This window comes from Bos indicus x Bos taurus, chromosome 7 (assembly GCF_003369695.1).
Source record: "Bos indicus x Bos taurus breed Angus x Brahman F1 hybrid chromosome 7, Bos_hybrid_MaternalHap_v2.0, whole genome shotgun sequence".
Taxonomy (NCBI): domain Eukaryota; kingdom Metazoa; phylum Chordata; class Mammalia; order Artiodactyla; family Bovidae; genus Bos; species Bos indicus x Bos taurus.
The window spans coordinates 90252868-90271763 of record NC_040082.1 but is presented as its reverse complement, the minus strand read 5'-3'; the positions used below and the strand labels follow the sequence as shown (position 1 = coordinate 90271763).

Here is an 18896-nt window from a genome sequence, read left to right as displayed (position 1 = left end):
CCACCAGGGAAGTCCCCCCATAGACTTTTTAATCTGATTCTCCCCACCTTTTCAAAACTCTACTGTGGCTCAGTGACCTGAGGGTAATGTCCCAACTCCTCTGACATTCTGTCACCTTTCCTGGTCTGATTCTTCCAGTCCCAGCACTGATTATGGGGGGTTTGGAGGATGCGGCTCTGCCCTCACTTAGAATTGGGGCTTCAGAATCTTTGGGGCTCCAGCATTGCTCAGGCTGAGACCAGATCCAGTGAGTTGAATGAGTTCATTCATTAAGTAATGAGTTCATGAATGAATGAATGACAATACTCGGGGGCAGCTCTCTGGCTCCCCCAGTGTCAGGATCAGTCTTGTTCCTGCCATCCCCACAGAGTCAACTTCCCTGGTGGCTCAGACCGAAAAGAATCTGCTTGCAATACAGGAAACCGGGTGTGATACCTGGGTGGGGAAGAACCCTTGGAGAAGGGCATGGCAACCTACTCCAGTATTCTTGCCTGGAGAATCCCATGGACAGAGGAGCCTGGTGGGCTACAGTCCATGCGGTCACAAGTGAGCGACTGACACTTGCCAGAGTCAGGGCCGAGAAGTACTGCTGCTGCTGCTGCTAAGTCGATTCAGTCGTGTCCAACTCTGTGTGACCCCATAGACGGCAGCCCACCAGGCTCTGCCACCCCTGGGATTCTCCAGGCAAGAACACTGGAGTGGGTTGCCATTCCCTTCTCCAGGAGATCTTCCTGACCCAGGGATTGAACCTGGGTCTCCCTCATTGTAGGCAGACCCTTTACTGTCTGAGTCACCAGGGAAGTCCCAAGAAGTACTAGCTGGCTTCAATAGGCCAAAAACCCAGAGATGAGAGATGTATTGGTACTTCCACCAAACGACCCCTCCTCCCCCTGCTGGATCTGTGCCCAGGGGCTGCCAGGTTGATGCCTTGGGTTCCTGATCCACATAGGAGGCTGATAAAAGAGGGAAAACTCAACCATTTTTACCCACAGGTGAGACCTCTCCTGAAAGTGAATAATTAACTCAAAGATATTGGAAGTCACAGGGAATTCAGTTGGAATCTTGAATCCACCTCTTGTCAGCTGCTTGCCCTCTGGCAAGGAATTTCTGTCTGAGCCTCAGTTTTCTCATCTGTAAAATGGGTGTGAAGTGTTGAGGTAAGAAAAGAGAGGAGGAATGCAAATAAAAAGCTTAGGCTAATAGGGTTGTATTTATTTTTTATTTTATTTATTTGTTTGGCAGTGCTACACGGCATGTGGGATATTCCTGCAACCAGGGACTGAACGCATGCCCCCTGCAGTGGGGCTTCTCAAGTGGCTCAGTGGTAAAGAATCTGCCTGCCAATGCAGGAGACTCAGGAAACCTGGGTTCAATCCCTGGGTTGGGAAGATCCCCTGGAGGAGGAAATGGCAACCCCCTCAAATATTCTTGCCTGAAAAATCCCATGGACAGAGGAGCCTGGCGGGCTACAGTCCACAGGGTCACAAAGAGTGGAAAATGACTGAGCGACTGAGTGACTGAGCACACCCCAGCAGTGGAAGTATGTAGTCTTGGGACCGTTAAGTCTTTGGAGTCTTAACCATTGGACCACCAGAGAAGTCCACTGGTAGTGGTAAAGTCGTCTTCTGGGGACTTCCCTGGTGGTCCAGTGGTTCAGACTTCCCGCTTCTATGCAGGGGGCTCGAGTTCAATCCCTGTTGGAGAACCAAGATTCCACATGCCTCAGAGGGTGGCCGAAAGTTGAAGAAAAAAAAAACCCGAAATTGAAAGGAAGCAACCTTGGCCGGGAGGAAATGTGGTTCTCTGATCTCTTCTTATCAGTTTATCAGAGATCTGGGTCTACCCCTATCTCCTCTGTTTTTCTACCAGGCTATCTCTCTTGAAGCCACTATTTCCCATTCACACCCATTTCAGCTCCTCTCCATGAAAAAATGTGTGTGGCAGTAGTTGGTCCTTATCAGTGTCAAAGTCTGGGCTGGGCACCCCTTGGGTTGCTTGAGCCTCAAGTTTACCTTTTGCTTTTTCTTCTTTTTCCAGCATGGGGGATCCTAGTTCCCTGTCCAGGGGTCAAATCCACAACCTATGTAGTGGAAGCGCTGGGTCTTAACCACTGGACCACCAGGTAAGTCCCCTGAACTTTAAGTTTATAAATGGGTTCCCCTCTGGTTCCCAATTTCTGTCTGCATTTTTCTGCATTTCTGATTCTTTGCCTATATGTCCACTACTCAATCATTTGACAAATATTTCTTGAGTTCCTACTATGTGCCAGGCATCACTGGGGACAACCCAGTGACTAAGAGTGTATTCACAGGGATCATCATCCAGTGGGGAAGACAAAGGGTTACAAATGGGGCAGGGGAGAGCAGGATACTGTGGAACCCAGAGTAATAACTGAGTTGGGAGGAGAGGGTGCTGAAAAGGCTTTCTGGCTGAGAATATTAAGCGCTGATGCTTATATTCTTTTTAAAAGTTTTTACTTTATCTTATTTATTTGGCTGGGCCAGGTCTTAGTTGTGGCATGCAGCATCTAATTCTATGATCAGGGATCAAACCCAGGTCCCCTGCGTTGGGAGGGCGGAGTCTTAGCCACTGGACCACCAGGGAAGTCCCATGACGCTTAGATCCTTTTAAACATACAGCATATCCATTCTAGAGCTGGGGAGTCCCAGGAAGAGATGGGACTTGTCCCAGCAGGAGGAGCTCGGAGTGGATGGGGCCGGACCTGGATCCCGGCCTCTGGTTCCGGAGTGCAGGTTTTATACCACTGCTGGTGGAGACCCGGAGGCCGGGGGGAACTGCACCAAAAGCTTGGAGGAACTTGAAATTGTGTGCGCGATGACCCAATCGTGGCGAGGGGTGCGGGGGGTGGGGGGTGGGGGGTGGGGGAAGGCGTTGGAAGGAGGATGGAGAGGGGTCCAGACCGCTGGCCTCAGAGTCGCATGCACCTGACTCACGATGAGCCCCAAGGCGGTGTCTCGCTTGTGAAATGGGAGACTTGCTCCGCCTCCTGCTCTGCTGGGAGGAGAAAATCCACGTGGGCGCTTGGCACGGTCAGCGCTCATAAATGCCAGCTGGTGTTAATATTTTTATCATCCCCATTATCGTTAATAACTAATTAATTACAACTAATGTGTCCTCTCTGCGTCGGACTGGGTCTCTCCAGGCCAGGAAATCACCGGGCCCCAGGCGAGGTCGGACTCGGACCGCTCTTCCACCCATCCGCGTCCCCAGCCCACCCTGTCCTCCTTGGCCCACAAGAGGCCTCGTAAATTTGCGGGCAGCCTGAAACGGCATGGGTCTTAAGGCGCGAGTCTGATTAGGAGAGCCCTTAGCGTCGCCCCCCACCTGCGTGGGAGGGGGTCCGCAAACCAATGATAGGAAACGTGGGCGCTAGGACCCAGCAGCCCCGGCGGGGCTGAACCCGCTGGCACCCGGCGTCGAGAACCTATTTGCCCCCGGGCCACGCCCCCCCTCGTGATGATTGGCTTGCCTTCTCCGGTATGCGGCTCCGATTGGCGAGAGTGGACGCCGCTCCCGAGATTCCCCTCCCCACCCGAGGTTGTCCCGGGTCCACCAGCACCACCCCTGCAAAAGCGCTCGGCGGGGTGGGGCGGAGGAGAGGCGCCCCTGGGAGAACTGGACGCGGAGATCCCGGCTTGGGGGTACAATCTGCCAGCGCCGGACGGACGGGCCGAGTCCGGAGCGCCGCCATGGGCCCGGGGCCCCCGGCTGCCGGTGCCGGAGCGCCCCTGCGACCGCTGTCCCTGGTCGCGCGGCTGAGCTACGCTGTGGGCCACTTCCTCAATGACCTATGCGCGTCCATGTGGTTCACCTACCTGCTGCTCTACCTGCACTCGGTGCGCGCCTACAGCTCGCGCGGCGCCGGCCTGCTGCTACTGCTCGGCCAGGTGGCCGACGGGCTGTGCACACCCCTGGTGGGCTTCGAGGCTGACCGCGCCGCAGGCCGCTGCGCCCGCTTCGGCCCGCGCAAGGCCTGGCACCTGGTCGGTAAGCCCCAGTCCGGCCTCCCTCATCCGACTGCCGGCCCCTCTGTCCCACTGCTCAGTCCTCTATCTGCGCAGCCCATGAGCCTTCCCATCGGTCCACTTGACTGCTCTGTAGTCTTTGTCTGTCTGATGGCTGACCCGTGGAGCCTCCTCCATGTGACTCTGGGTGTGACCCTCTAGGGTCACTTTTCTTCATCTGTCTGACGCTCAGGGGCACCCTGAACCCTCTCTGGGTTGGATCTTCCTGCCAGTGCCTCCACTGTCAGTCTGTCTGGTCTGGCCTGACTTCTCTCTGTTTGTATGAGAGTGACCACCGATGGCAGCTCAGAGTTAGGTTGCCTAGAACCCCGTGTTGCTCTCTGTCCCCTCAGTGCACTTTGTCCATATGTCTTCTGCCCCATCTTGGGCAACGTGGCAATTGGTGACTTTGGGGAGCTGCCCTGGGAACTGGGTTGTGGGCTGGGTGAGCCAGAAAGGTCAGGGTTCTGTGCTTGTCCCGCTGATGGGATGGGGTTCTGCAGAGAAGGTTATGGGGTTACCCTCTGTTCCTTCTGGGGGAGTTGCCTGGACTAGAGGGCTGTCTGAGAGGGGAGGAGGTAGGTATCACAGGGCTGGGAGTACCCTCCCCAGTGCACACCCCTGATAAGGCCCAGCTCCTAGAGTCCCTCCTCTGCCCGCCTGGACCCTGGGCCCTGAGATTAGCTGCGGGCCACTTTGCCTACTGTTCTCTCCCTGGCAGAAGTACTAGCCACATCCTGGCACTTGGGGCACGCCAGGCATTTCAGAAAGCAAAGCCAGGAATCCTGCCACTTATGAGAATTCAGGGTGGTAGCTTTTCAAGTGCCAGGAGGGCCGGCTAGTATCTCCCTGCCCCCTGGAAACAGTGACTGAAGAGGCAGTTATTTGCCCTGGGCCCTTGTGAGTGACATATTTGCAAGGTTCAGCAGACCTCCAGGTTGCCTGCAGGTGGCCAGCTTTGCTGTGTCTGCAGCGGCTTAGGGCTGGATTTCAGGTTTCTTAGACACTGAGCACGCTCAGGCTGTTAGACAAGCAGCCAGGGAGGGGAGCAGGTAGAGGCAGGTGACTCAGACCGCAGATGGAGGTGTCCCTCCACAGGCTCACATTGGGATCGCTTACAGAGCCAAACCCACAATCTTGAATGCAATTTTGTTCATAATAGTTGGGTAGGCTTGTTGACACACACACCAAACAGGTCGTTCCTGGGCCAAAGAGGTGTGAGGACTCTTTTTGTTTTCTGGGATGGACAGACGAGACCCTTCTAAGGAGACGGAGCCTGCGGTGGGTAGGTGGCCCTGGCAGTGGATGCTGCCTGTGCCAGGGCCCTGGGATGGGACCTGGTAGCAGCGCTACTAAAAAAGCGACTTCCCCTTTTGTAATCAGAGGGCTGAGCTTCAGTGAGGGTCTCACCTGACCCCAGACCAAAATCTAAGTCTCCTAAACTGAAGGCTTTGTGTTTAGGCAAAACAGGTGTGGGGCATGGTGCCCCAACCAGATATCAAGGCATCTCCCTGCACCCTCCCCCTGCCTTGGGGTTAGCACATAGGAAGATCCAGAAAGATCTGTGGGGAGAGGAAGCCAGGGTGGCCCCTTGTGAGGCTTGATAAGGTGACTTGAATAAAGGTCACCTTGGCCACAGTGCCCACTTTCACTCTATTTTGCCCCTGAATCTGTGGGTAGTGGGGACGGACTTGATGTTCACCTTAATGAGCATCTGTGCTCCGCTTCTAGCCCACGGAGGACCCAGAGAGCACATGGATACTCCTGTGGGGTCCAGGTTGGGGCAGGTGGGTAGACTGGACTTCATAAGGAAGAAGCAGAGCACTGGAGGGGGCATTAGCTTGGGGGTTTTGGAGGATGAATAGAAGTGTGTGTTTATGGGGCAGCATTCCAAGTAGTTGAAACAGCATTTGCAAAGGTGTGAAGTCTCATGGCTTTGAAGTTGCTGAGACAGGAAGTGGCTCAGAGTAGTAGGAGCTCCCAATTTCATTAACTCTTAATCCTCACACCCATCTTGTGGGGTATTTTCATTAGCTGCCTTTTCTGGAGGCAAAGGCCCAGAGATGTAAAGTCACTTCCCAAAGTTCCGCAGCCAGGCAGCCTGGGGCGCTGACAATGGTTAACTACCTGAGCAGTGGCAGGGTAGAGTCCGGCCACGGCAGCACATTCTTCTGACCAGAGTCTACAGTTCCTGTCTGGCCCTGAGTGGCAGCCAGACCTCCAGGCATCTAGAGGGGCCCGGGGTGCCCCTCCCAGGCACCAGTTCCAGAGAAATAGTGAGGGTGGTTTGGGTTTCAGTTCCCAATCCCTGGACTGCGGGGGCGGGCCCAGGGTCTGGGGGATGAGGTCACCTCCGGAGCCGGAGCCAGGGCAGGAAAGAGGAAGAACTGAAGTCTGACTCTAGGCCCTCCGGGGATGGGAGGAGAAGGGTGGAGGGCTGGACTCTTCGTTCCGTAGCTCACTCTGTGGGCCTCAGTTTCCTCATCAGGAAATGGGGTTAATAATAACGTGTACTGCTTTGGGCTGTAAACAGAGGCCACTGTTATTATTCACTCACTGAAAAGATCTTGGTGCGCCAGGCTCTGTAATGGGTGCCAGGGACACAGAAGTGACTTGGAGAGACCTGTTACCCACCCTCAGACAGACAGGCAGACAGAGAATTCCTGTGAGTGCTAAGGGATGTGAAGGAGAGAAAGCAGGGTTCAGGCAGTGTCAGGGTGGGGAGGGGACTGCTGGCAATGGAGCTGGTGAGGGCGCAGCTTTTTGGAGGAGGTGACATTTGAGTTGAGTCCCAAGGGATGGAGAGGAATGGGTCTTGCTCAGATGTCGTGGGGAGAAGCATTCCAGGCAGAGGGCACAGATGGTGCCAAGGCCCTGGGGCAGGAGGAAAAGCTGGAGGCCCAGTACCTGGAGCAGAGCAAGCTGAGGGGAGGAGGGGGGAGGAGGGGAGGGCAGGGAGGGTACGGGGCAGGTCGGCAGGGCCTCTGAGGCCTCGGGAAGGACCTGTGCTTGTTCTGAGGAATTAGGGTATTTTCCAGGAAGAGGCCCCCTCATGCTCTGATGGGGACACTAGGGTTCAGGGAAGGCAGGGTCCAACCAGCCCCACCCAGCATCACCTGGTAGGAACTGGGAAGAAAAATCCTCCTTGGTGGGGAGGCAGGAAGGGGAAGTGGTGGGCACTTCCCCAGGGGACCCCTCAGCGCTCTTTCAACTTGCTGCATGGCCTCAAGCTCTGCTTCAGTTTCTCGAGCTGTCACCTAGAGGGCGAGCTGGGGGAGTCCTGAGCTGGCATGGGGCCCCCCATTGCTGCCCCTTCCCCCTCGTGGTTCGGCATGTGACCTCCTGTGTGTGCTTCCCCGCCGCACACAAGGGGCAGGTCGCCTGGATGGGGAGGCCCAGCTCCTCTGTCCTGTTTGGGTGTGTGTCCTCAGGGGGACCCCTAGATCTGTCTGCCTTAGTTTCCCAATCGGTCACAGGGCTGTGAGCCCAGGGAGCCTGGGGCTCTGGCCCTCACTCACTGTGTAGCCGTGTCTGTGTCTGGGTCTGGCCCCATCCGGTTGCCTGGGGGGCCCAGGGCCGTTGGGAAGGCCTGCGATGTGCCCTCCCCATTCTGCTTGTCCACAGGCACCATCTGTGTCTTGCTGTCCTTCCCCTTCATCTTCAGCCCCTGCCTGGGCTGCGGGGCCGCCACACCTGAGTGGGCCGCCCTCCTCTACTACGGGCCCTTCATTGTGATCTTCCAGTTCGGCTGGGCTGCTACACAAATCGCCCACCTCAGCCTCATCCCAGAGCTCGTCACCAACGACCACGAGAAGGTGGAGCTCACAGCTCTGAGGTACTACCTTTGGGGCAGGGCAGGGTGGGGCAGGGGGCCCAGGGCAACCTATCACATCTGAGCTCTGCTTGGCTGTGTGGCTCTGGGTCTCAGCCCCAGAATGGACATCCGTCAATCAGTGTATCATTAAGCTGTTGCCGCGTAACAAATAGCACCACATCAGCAGCTTCAGACAGCACATACGGGACTGCCTCACAGTTCTGGCAGGTGAGGAGTCTGGCTTAGCTTAGCTGGGTTCTCAGGTTGAGGTGTTGGCTGAGGTTTCAGGTCCCTCTGCCCCGCTTACGTTGTCATCATTTGCTGTGTTTGCGTCCTTTTAGAAGTCCTGGCGTTTGCTGCTGCTTTGTGGCCAGCATGAGAGTCTCTGATCTCAGGGACGGTGTGTGAGCCTTCTTCTTTCTGAGGGTCACTGGATTAGATCAGGCCCACCCAGGATGTGCTCAGTCGTTCAGTCGTGTCCAACTCTTTGCGACCCCATGAACTGTAGCCCACCAGACACCTCTGTCCATGGGATTTTCCAGGCAAGAATACTGGAGTGGGTTGCCATTTCCTTCTCCAGGAGGCCCACCAAGGATAGTCTGTCTTAATTACATCTGCAAAATCCCTTGATCTTTGCCATAGGATGTTATCTTAACATGGCCTGACATCCCATTGTATTCATAGGTTCCATTCCCCAAAGGGGGGAGGTTAGATGGAGAGGAAGCAGGGCAGGGGGATCTCTGGGCATCTTAGCATCCTGCCTGTCACATGTGGGTACAGCTGGCCCCCAGCTCATCCACTGACTTGCTTAAAGGTGGCGATTCTAGGTGTGGTGGTAGCAGGAGCCCTTTAGAACACTTGTTGTGTGTGAGCACAGCAAACCATCTTTCATTCTCATGACAAGCCCAGGAGGTTGATTGACATGTACCCAGGGAGAGGGTTTGAGCAGAGCGGGGCCTGTGTCGGGGGAAGGGGCATCAGGAGGTGACTGTTGGGCAGGAGGGATGTCTCTCCTGCAGGTGGACGTTCAGGCATGAACGCTGGTCATGAGGCCCCGCCTGTCCGCAACCCAGTTCCCCATTAGGGCTGGGAGCTGCAGGCACTAACGGCATCGGGGGATTGCCCAATGACCAGGGCCCCCAAAGGCCCCAGCTGCAGGGGGCGGGCTGGGCTCATAGAAGTCAAGCTCCGGGTGCTTTCTACCCACAAGAGCTTTACCAAGCCTGCCTCGTGACTCTGTGGGTGTTCTTGTTTTAACTTTCAGAAAGGGAAACGGAGTCCCAGTGAGACCCAGAGGCTCCTTATCTGGTGAGGCCCTGGGGGACAGGGCTCAGGGGCTACAGGCAGGTGCGGGCCCAGGTGACTCTGCCCAGTTGAAGCCCAGGGTTTCTGAGTATCTCAGGTCTCTGAGTTGCAGCCCTGACTCGGCCCTGCAGGACCTCGTGGTGGAGTCTTGGTTCAGAGCAGGAAGTCTGATAACGTGGAGGCTGGGGAAACTGAGGCCAGCAGAGGATTTCCGGGGACTACCTGCTGTGTTGGTGGCTGACATCATGTGGCCAGGACTTCCCCAGGCATGGCCAGCATCTCTGACTGGGTGACCGCCTGGGAAGGAAGTGGTTGTGTGGCTTCTGGGTGGCCTCTCTGAGACCTGACTGTCCCGCAGGTACGCCTTCACTGTGGTGGCCAACATCACCGTCTATGGAGCTGCCTGGCTTCTGCTACACCTGCAGGGCTCTCCCCACACCGGCCCCACTGAGGATGTCAGCGACCAGCTGGGGGTCCAGGATGTGCCAGTGTTCCGGGTGAGCTGTGGGGGCTGGGAGGGGTGCTCCCAAGGTCCTGAACTTAGGGTTGGGGCCAAGTGTCACTGCTGACCCCTCTCCTACCCGGTCCCCAGAATCTCTCCCTGCTGGTGGTGGGTGTCGGAGCTGTCTTCTCACTGCTGTTCCACCTGGGCACCAGGGAAGGGCGCCGGCGGCAGGTGGAGGAGGCCGGTGAACACAGCCCCCTGTTGGCTCCCTCTACCACCCAGCCCTTGCTGCTCTGGAAACACTGGCTTCGGGAGCCAGCCTTTTATCAGGTATGACAGCGGGGAGAGGGAGGTCAAACAAGGTTGGGGTTGATGCTTCTCCCCCACCAGGGCCCTCACTGTGCCGGGCTGCAGGCAGAGATGGCAGACACTAGAGGAAATGTACCCCTTCCCAAGTCCACACCCAGGACAGACATTACTAATAGATCCCTGCCATCTTCTCCACCTGACCAGCTAGGCGGTCACTACTAATGGTCAGGTGCCAGCTGCAGGGTGGCGAGCTACAGGGTGACTCATCCTGACTTGCAGCCCTGCCCCCCTGCCCCATGCTCCGTGTGTTCCTAGGTTGGCCTGCTGTACATGAGCACGAGGCTCATTGTAAACCTGTCCCAGACGTACATAGCCATGTACCTCACCTACTCCCTCCACCTGCCCAAGGTGAGCCGGGTGGGCAGGCTGGGGCAGGGGTCCCTGCGCCTGCTGAGCCAGGCCCGACGTGCTTGCGCCCTCTCCACCCCACAGAGGTTCATCGCCACCATCCCGCTGGTGATGTACCTTAGCGGTTTCTGCTCCTCCTTCCTCATGAAGCCAGTGAACAAGTGCATCGGGAGGAATGTGAGTGGGAAGGTGGGGAGGGGGGTGCCCCCAGAACCTTGGCAACTCCAGACAGAGCACCCACATCCTACAGGAACCCCAAGATGGGAAACGAGTTGTAGAACCTGGGCTTTGAGCACACTGTGACCACCCACAGCCCTCTAGAGGTCAGGAGTGGGGGTAGTGGGTATGACTGAGGAACCAAACACTTCACTTGATTTCCTTTATTAACTCGTGTTGAGACATGAGTAGCCACCAGTCTCTAGTGGCAGCCATGACAGACAGCTTAGCTGTAGAACATGCGCTCCATGGATCACTCCGTATCAGCAGGCTCAGAACCTCGGAATTCTCTGAGGTCAGAGTGGGGGCTCCTTAGGGATGACCCAACTCAGTCCTCTTGTTTGCTGGGGCTGGGGGCCGGATTAGAGACCAGAAAGGGCTGGTGTCTGGCTCAGGCCTGCCCAATGAGGTGGGCCTGACGCCGGGCTGGGTGCTCTGCAGATGACCTACTTCGTGGGCCTTCTGGTGATTCTGGCCTTTGCAGCCTGGGTGGCGCTGGCAGAGGAGCTGGGCATGGCTGTGTATGTGGCGGCTGTGTTGCTGGGCATGGGCTGTGCCACCATCCTTGTCACCTCATTGGCCATGACGGCTGACCTCATCGGTCCTCACACGGTAGGGCTGCTGAGTGGGGCCAAGTCGAGGTTGGGGACTGGGGCCGAGCCTGGGGTGCTGACCCCCCTGCCTGTGTCCCCCTAGCACAGTGGAGCCTTCGTGTATGGCGCCATGAGCTTCTCGGACAAGGTGGCCAATGGGCTGGCAGTTATGGCCATCCAGAGCCTGCACCCCTGCTCGTGAGTACCCCATCCAACCATCGTCATGTCTAGTAAGGTGTGCCAAGCCTGTGTTGTATGCCAGGCACTGCCCGCAGACTATGGATTCCATGACTGACAGAAGATCCCAATACAGTGGTGGTGGCCTCAAAGTCAGGGAGACCAGGTTATTCCCCATTTCCAGCACCCATTTATTCAGAGTGGACAGTGTGTCCTGTGCTGGGCGCTGACAACACAAAGATGGGTTGGATGACGGGAGTGGACAGGGCAGTGGGAAAGCCTGGAATCCCTGTCATTCAGATCCTTAGGCCTTAGGGTTCCAGGCACAGTACTATCCAATGAATAAATATGTATGAGGGCGTGAAGGACACTACTTAGGGAGGCCCACTAGGGAAAGAGGTCAGGAAGGCCTCCTTGAGGTGACATGGGATCCGAGACATGGTGGATGTCAGGGATTTCTAGGTAAATGGAGAGGAAGAGCCTGTGCAAAGGCCCTGAGGCAGGACCAGGCCTGGTGTGTTGAAAGAACAGTGGAGAAGGCCTGGGTGTCTGGAGAGTGAGGAGGCCAGGGCAGGGAGGGGATGGTGCAGGTCGTGCAGGGGCAGAAGCAGGGGAGGATGACTGCAGGAGTAGGGGGCTGGGGTGGGGGTGGCTCTGAGCCCTGTGGGCAGAGGAGGGGTGGGCCTGACTCAGTTGCTCACTGAGCCCTCTAGTGGCTGCTGGAAGGACAGATGGGGCAGTGAAGGAGGGAACGGGAGGGGACTAGGGTGTAGGGTGGTGAGGGTGGTGCTGGGCTGGACTGGGTTGGGGGTCCCGAGGGAGGACAAATGGGGAGTCTGGGATAGACTTTGAAGGCAGAGCTGACCTTATTGGGTGAGGTATCAGATGCTGGAGGGGATAAGGGGGTGGAGGGTGACCCCTGGCCCTGGCCTGAGTGCCAGGAAAGCTTGGGCACCAGCTGAGAGGAGTAGGAGGTCCAGCCTGGAGCCGGAGGGTACCTAGTGATAACTCTCACTCCCTCTTGCTCCTCCCCAGCTTGGAGCTCTGCTGCAAAGCCTGTGTGGCTTTCTACCACTGGGTGATGGTGGTCGTGACGGGTGGTGTGGGCGTGGCCGCCACCATGGCTCTGTGCAGTCTCCTGGTCTGGCCCATCCGCCTTCGGAGATGTGAGTCGTAGGCGCCCCCACCCCACAAAAGCCCCAACTAGTCCTGGGTGGTGGTAGGTCTGGGACAGCGGGGCCAGAACTGGCTGGCCCATCCCCCCAACCCCACTCCCACCGCTTTTCTTGCAGGGGACCCTGGAGCCTAGCCCTGACCCCACTCGGTGGTCCCTTGCCCTTTGTAAATTAACCTCGACTGTGAACATCTGATGTCCAGAGGCCTGGAGCAGCCCCTCTGCTCCCTCCCCTGCATTGTCCTGTCTCTGCCTGGCTGTGGGTGGAGGTCAGGATGGGTGAGGTCCCAGCAGCTTATCCCTGCTGGGGTAAGGGGAGAACACCGAGCTGGTGGGATTCTTGTGATTTGGTGTACTCCAGTGCCAACTCTTCCAATACTCCTGCCTGGAGGAGTATTGAAGTATTGAAAATCCCATGGATGGAGGAGCCTGGTAGGCTGCAGTCCATGGGGTCGCTGAGGGTTGGACACGACTGAGCGACTTCACTTTCATTTTTCACTTTCATGGATTGGAGAAGGAAATGGCAACCCACTCCAGTGTTCTTGCCTGGAGAATCCCAGGGACGGGGGAGCCTGGTGGGCTGCCGTCTATGGGGTCGCACAGAGTCGGACACGACTGAAGTGACTTAGCAGCAGCAGCAGCAGTGCCAACTCTAACCCACCTCCCACCGTCTGGATGATAGAGGTGCTTTGTGTTATGTGGGGCCGGATATGAGGGTCGTGGGTCCAGGGGCTGCATGGAGCTCAGCCCTGGCCAGCCAAGGGTTTCCTGGGTGCTGGAAGGCCCTGGAGGACAGAGCTGTCGCTGAGCCTGCCAGGAGCCCAAACCCTGGCCGTGGAGGCGTCGAGGATCCGCGTGCCTGGCTGGGGTCCCCGAGTGCAATCCCCTGCGCCCAGGCCACTGCTGACCGTGAATAAAGAGCTGCCTGGGGCCAGAACTCTCTGCCTTGGCGGTTTGCCTGGGGCCCAGGGCGAGGCCGGAGTGGGCGTCTGTCTGCCCCTGCCTCGAGTTTGGTCACCAAGGTCTCCCTTTATCTGACTGCCCCCAGGCCTCGGCCCCAGAGGTGGACGGACGCCCAGGGCGGGTGGGAGTGGTGGCGCCTGCACCCCTGCAGAGCCGCCTCGGGCAGCAGCACGATCTTTATCAGTGACTGGGTGTATAGACAGGCGGGGGCCGCTGGTTGGTGGCGGGACAGTAGGGTTCCAGGCCCCACTGCCGGTAGTTCTGGGCGGTGTAGCGCGGGCGCTGGGGCGCTGACAGGTACCGCACGTAGTCAGACGCCCGCCATAGCGGTTCCACCCCGAAACGGTGCCTGTTGATGGCTGTGGGGCGGGGCCAGGACCCGGTCACGGCTGGCCCCGCCCCTTGGCGGTCCCGCCCCGAGCCCCGCCCCCTGCCCCCCGCCTCACCGAATTCTTTGCCCCTGATGGGCCTGTCCTTCCACAGCACGCTTCCCCACCGAGTGCTGGGGTCTGTGTACTGGGCGGGAATGATGGGGTCGTACCAGGCCGTCTCCCGCAGACGCTGGGTGTAGGCTGCGGGGTGGGGGTTGGGGTCAGCTCCGCACCTCCGGCCCCACCTGTTTTCCAGGCCTGGGGACGGTGGGGGAAGGTAGGGGCGGGAGCTCACCCGAGGGCAGGCTGCGCTCCCGGTGGCCATAGCACCCGTGCCAGCGGGCATAGGCCTCACGGTACGGGCTGTCCGGAGCCCGCGGGAGCGTGTACCAGGCTTCCCGGGAGTCCGAGTTGGTCAGGCCCGTGTACCACAGCTGGCCGGCCGCGTCGCGTCCCATGGGCGTGTACTTCCAGCGCGTGGCCTGTTTGATGGCCGGAGTCCAGCGGGGCCCCTCCTGGGACAGGTAGTCATCGCTGTGGGCAGGGGGCGGGAGGAGAAAGACTGAGCTTGCAGCCCCCCTGCCCTCCCTGGGCCTCTCTCCTCTTTGCTGGCATCTTGGTGCAGAGGCAGAGGCCCTGTCAGAGGTGCGGGAGGCTGCCCCCGTAGTCCCTCCTCCCTACCCCATCCTCCCCGACCCCCAGGAGCCTCTTAAATGTTTCTTCACCTTTTCTGCTTTTCTTGCCTCTACCAAGTCCCTTGTCCAACCTCACAGACCTGCAGGTCCTTTCCCCCAGGAAGCTACCCTGGCCTGGAAGTGTGCTGGAAGTGGTCACAGCTACAGCTGAGTGAGTGGCCCAGGTTTACCTGTCACTGGTCTGGCCTGGGAGCCATGGGCTGGGGATCCAGGGAAAACGTGTAGAGGGGCCCAGGCTCCCAGGAAGTGCCCTCACCATTCCTCCAAGTCCCCAGGAGCACCTAGGTGCTAAGACTGGCTCACATTTAAAGAAGCACCTATGCCTCCTGTTCCAGGGGCCTCTGGTACAGAGCCTCTCCCAGGCTAGCACCTCAGGAGGGCTTCCCGGAGGAGGAGGTAACAGTGATGTGAGGCGAGCAGCTCGTGTAAAGGTCGTGGGGCAGCGGGGGAAGATGTAAGAACTGAGGCTTGCAGAGCCGGGGGAAGTGGAAATATGCTGATGGTGACACTAAAACCTCAAGGAGGCATCATTAAAACTAAAGCTCCCCTTCCAAACATCCCAGCAGCACCACTGCCCAAGGGACAGAGGTGGGCACCTGCGGTGACCTGGCAGTCTAGCTCCAGGGACGTGGGTGCCCCAGGGAATGAGGCTGTGACCCCAAGATGGTGCCAGCAGGGCTGCTGACTAAACCATCTCCTATGTGCCTGCTTGGGGTTCTCACCCCACAGGGCAAACTAGAAAGAGGAGAGCGTGGCCTGCTGTGTTTGGGGCACAGGTCTTGGGAAGTGGCCATGGGCTGGGTTTGCTGCTTGCAGGGAGGGGAGTTGCGGGACCCTCTGGCAGGCCCTACCCTTTTGAGCTACAAAATGAACTGAAACCACAAAGCGCACGTGGTTTGTGGAAAGGAATTTAAACAGTCTAAAACAACACACAATGAAAAGTGTCTGTGTCAATTATTACCTCAAAAAATAAAAACACTGCATTACAGCTGAAAGAAAAACGTTTTTTCCCTAATAAATGAAGGCTTCTCGGTCTAGAATCGAGAGACCTACTGGCATTTAAATAAACGTGTTGTGCTTAGTTGCTCAGTCGTGTCTGACTCTGTGACCCCATGGACTGTAGCTCGCCAGGCTCCTCTGTCCATGGGGATTCTCCAGCCAAGAATACTGGAGTGGGTTGCCATGCCCTCCTCCAGGGGATCTTCCTAACCGAGGGATGGAACCCAGGTCTCTTGCATTGCAGGTAGATTCTTTACCACCTCAGTCACCAGGGAAGCCCACTGTTTAAATAGAGCACTGAAAAAAATTCATCTCCCATGCCAGCCCTGACCCCCCGTTATTCCCCAGCCCTCACAGCAGTCCTGTACTCATTGCTGTCCATTCCCTTGCAGCAGCAGTCTGTGCATGCACCCGTGTCCCACTGCACACCTGTGGGACCCTGCAATTGAGGTGGCACAGCTTTTCTTAATTTTCTTGGAAATGCAGCACCCAAGGTACTCGCTCCCCTTTTTTTGTAAAGCTGGATAGTATACCATTATAGTTTATTAATGATTAATGGATCTTCTAGTGGGTTGAAGGTGTCACCCAAGTTCCTGTCCACCTGGAATCTCTGAATATGACCTTATTTGGAGATATGGTCTTAGCAGATTAACTCCAGAGGGGGTGGGGCTTCCCTGGGGGCTCAGTGGTAAAGAATCCACCTGTGCCAATGTAGGAGACACGTGTGCAATCCCTGGTCCAGGAAGATCCTACATGCCGTGAAGCAACTAAAGCCTGTGTGCCTACTGAGACTGTGCCTTCAAGCCCAGGAGTCACAACTACTGAAGCCTGAATATGTGCTCCACAGCAGAAGAACCTGCTGTAATGAGAAGCCCATGCAGCAACTAAGACCCAGCACAGCCCAAAAAAGGGTCACGCTGGGTCAGGGAGGCCCTAACATGACCCTGATGCAGACTCCCAGTAAGGCAGGGGATCTGGACGGGCAGGGGAGAAGATCACGTGATGCGGAGGCAGTGTGGGTTATGCCTTTACAAGCCAAGGGATACCACAGACCGCCTGCACCCCCAGAGCCCAGAGGGTCAGGGGACAGGCGCCCCCTTGTGGCCTCAAGAGGCCCCCAACCCTGCAGACAGACAGCTTGGTCTTGACCTCAGCCCCCGGAGAGGGGAAGAGGGTGTATTCTGTGCCCCTTGTGGAGACTGGTCCAGCAGTGTGGGGTTCACAGGACCCTCTGCTCTGCTGGCTGTGTGCGTGCGTACGCTGTGTGTGTCGTGCAGGTATGAACCACCACGTGACCTGCATCAACTCCTGCCAGGTCCCAAGCCAGGCACGGGTGGGAGGGGATGGGTGCAGGGAGCAGCCAGGTTAGGACAGGGGAGCCTTTATGGAGAAGGACTGAGGCTGGTGGGAAGCAAACCCGGGGAGCGGCACAGGGCAGCACATGCTCACCTGTAGAGAGGCGGAGGGAAATCCACTTCCAGGGTCCCCCGGGGGACACAGGGCCAGGCAGCCTGCCGCCTCAGGGTCTGCATGTCTGCCTCTGCGTGCCTGGGGGCTCCTGCCTCCAAGTCCTGTGGGGCCATTGTTGACAGCAACAAAGGCCACCCCAGTGTCCTGGCAACAGCTGGGCCTACTGGCCCCCATCCAAGCCGCTGCCTCCCTCCCTCAGGAGAGGGGCCTGCGTTGGAGCTCTTGGGTGGGGCCGGCCCGGGGCTCGGTCCACCCGCCTCTTTTCTGTCCCCCAACACCCCCACAGGGGCATCTTGGAACAGAACCAACTTTCTGAATTCCCCTTCCACAATCTCAGCTCTACCTTCTCCCCACATCCAGTCCTTTACCCAGTTTGAGAGTCTGCACACCTGTGTTCACAATAGCACACACCACCACAGCCAGAGCGGAAGCAACCCAAACACCCACCAACCGCAGAACAGAAACCCCAAGCAGGGTCCTTCTGTGCTGGGGAACATTTCTCAACACAGAATGGAGTGATACACTGACACGACCCTAAAAGCACGACGCTCAGTGAGAGAGGCAGACACAGACGGGCACACAGGATGTGACTCCACTGATTGGAAACATCCAGAACAGGCTGATCCACAGACACAGAGGTGGGTTCCTGGTGGTCAGGGGCTGGGGAGGGGGAAGGGGGGGGTGACTGCTGATGGGGATGGGGCTTCTTTTCAGGAATGTAAATTCTGGAACTGAACAGTGATGATGGTAGCACAACACAGTATACATACTAAAAACATACTCAATTGTACACCTTAATATGTTACGCACATTTCACCACATGCAAAAAATACTAACAAATCTAGAACCTGGCTGTCTTTTACCATCTCCAGTGGCTTGTGGCCATAGTCCTGCCAGCACCTGCCAGGGCACAGCCTCCTCCCTGGTCCCTTCCCACCTGTGTCCAGGTCTCCACACAGCAACCTGGTCCTGTTCCACCTCCCTGGGGGTAAAGGCCCAAATCCTCTCCTCGGCCCCCCAGGCCCTGCCTGACCTCCCCCGTCCCTTTCTTTCCTTCCCCTCCTCCCTCTCTCCCCCTTGCTCATTCTGCTCCACACACACAGGTCTCCCTCCGTTCCTCCAACATGGTCCTGCTCCAGGGCCTTTGCACAGCTATGCCCACGGCTTGGGGCACCACCTCAGCCCGGCTGTTGTCTGTGCCCCACATTGGACCCTTGCTCCCACCTCAGCCCTGGGCTCAGAGCTGCCTCTTCCCAAGCCCCCCACCCCCGCTTCACGCTGTGCCTGCCACATGCACTTTAACACTTTACTGTCCACTCACCTGCAAATAGAAGCTGCTCAAGGGCAGGTCTGGACTCTGGCCTCCCTCGTCCCCGCTGCCCAGGACAAGGATCTTCACAGGATGTACCACCAGTCATGGGCATCTGCTCACTGCAGGGGCCTCACCTAATTTCTTCTAGGACCCCCTGGGGGGCCCATCCAGTGTCGCAGCTCCTCCAGCCTGGCTGCTTTCCTCCCCGTCTCACCCTCAGCTGTCAGTAACACCTTTCCCCTTTGTCAGTCTAGGAGCAATGGAAACAAGTCCTAGCCCCCTCCCCAACCACTCCCCCAGCCCAGGGCACTGAGCCAGGCCTTGCTGCATACTCATACCACCACCCCTGGGTCCACCCTCTCACTCCCACAGAACCTGCCACAGCTGGGCTGCAAGGATCAGGGATCCAAGCCTTCGGGGACACTGGCATTCCCTGTTGACCACCTGCAAGTGGCCTCCTCAGCCTGTTGACACCTGCTTGTGACATTCAGGCTGCTCTGGGGTTACGCTGAGTGCGGACCATCAGAGCCAAACACATCGACAGACTGACAGCCCCACTGGGCATGACCACGTGGTTGGCTCTCCCACCAGCCGCCCGCTCCCATGCCCAGCCCTGCCAC

At 57.7% G+C, this 18896-nt stretch overlaps 2 protein-coding genes across 2 annotated transcripts; one reads left to right on the top strand and one right to left on the bottom strand.

Annotated features, from left to right (window-relative positions):
- The first annotated feature begins 3556 nt into the window (after positions 1–3556).
- Positions 3557–13483, top strand: MFSD12 (major facilitator superfamily domain containing 12). Its single transcript, XM_027547205.1, has 10 exons — positions 3557–4008; positions 7650–7860; positions 9503–9641; positions 9737–9919; positions 10214–10306; positions 10391–10483; positions 10964–11134; positions 11219–11313; positions 12328–12458; positions 12585–13483. Exons 1-10 carry the CDS (start codon positions 3711–3713, stop codon positions 12599–12601), a joined length of 1431 nt encoding a protein of 476 aa, XP_027403006.1. The 5' UTR covers positions 3557–3710; the 3' UTR covers positions 12602–13483.
- A 103-nt stretch (positions 13484–13586) lies between these two features.
- On the bottom strand, positions 13587–18881 carry C7H19orf71 (chromosome 7 C19orf71 homolog). The gene is made up of 4 exons (XM_027547206.1): positions 16944–18881; positions 14096–14334; positions 13876–14001; positions 13587–13788 (listed from the first exon to the last, which is right to left on the bottom strand). Exons 1-4 carry the CDS (start codon positions 17318–17320, stop codon positions 13610–13612), a joined length of 921 nt encoding a protein of 306 aa, XP_027403007.1. The 5' UTR covers positions 17321–18881; the 3' UTR covers positions 13587–13609.
- Positions 18882–18896: the final 15 nt, after the last annotated feature.

Excerpts from the sequence above, each read along its gene's own strand:
- MFSD12 (XM_027547205.1), top strand. The coding sequence starts at position 3,711 with ATGGGCCCGGGGCCCCCGGCTGCCGGTGCCGGAGCGCCCCTGCGACCG. Across the intron at positions 10,484-10,963 it reads ACAAGTGCATCGGGAGGAAT|ATGACCTACTTCGTGGGCCT; the intron begins GTGAGTGGGAAG and ends GGTGCTCTGCAG. Across the intron at positions 11,135-11,218 it reads ACCTCATCGGTCCTCACACG|CACAGTGGAGCCTTCGTGTA; the intron begins GTAGGGCTGCTG and ends GTGTCCCCCTAG.
- C7H19orf71 (XM_027547206.1), bottom strand. The coding sequence starts at position 17,320 with ATGTGGGGAGAAGGTAGAGCTGAGATTGTGGAAGGGGAATTCAGAAAG. Across the intron at positions 14,002-14,095 it reads GGAGCGCAGCCTGCCCTCGG|CCTACACCCAGCGTCTGCGG; the intron begins GTGAGCTCCCGC and ends CCCACCCCGCAG. Across the intron at positions 13,789-13,875 it reads CATCAGGGGCAAAGAATTCG|CCATCAACAGGCACCGTTTC; the intron begins GTGAGGCGGGGG and ends CCCGCCCCACAG.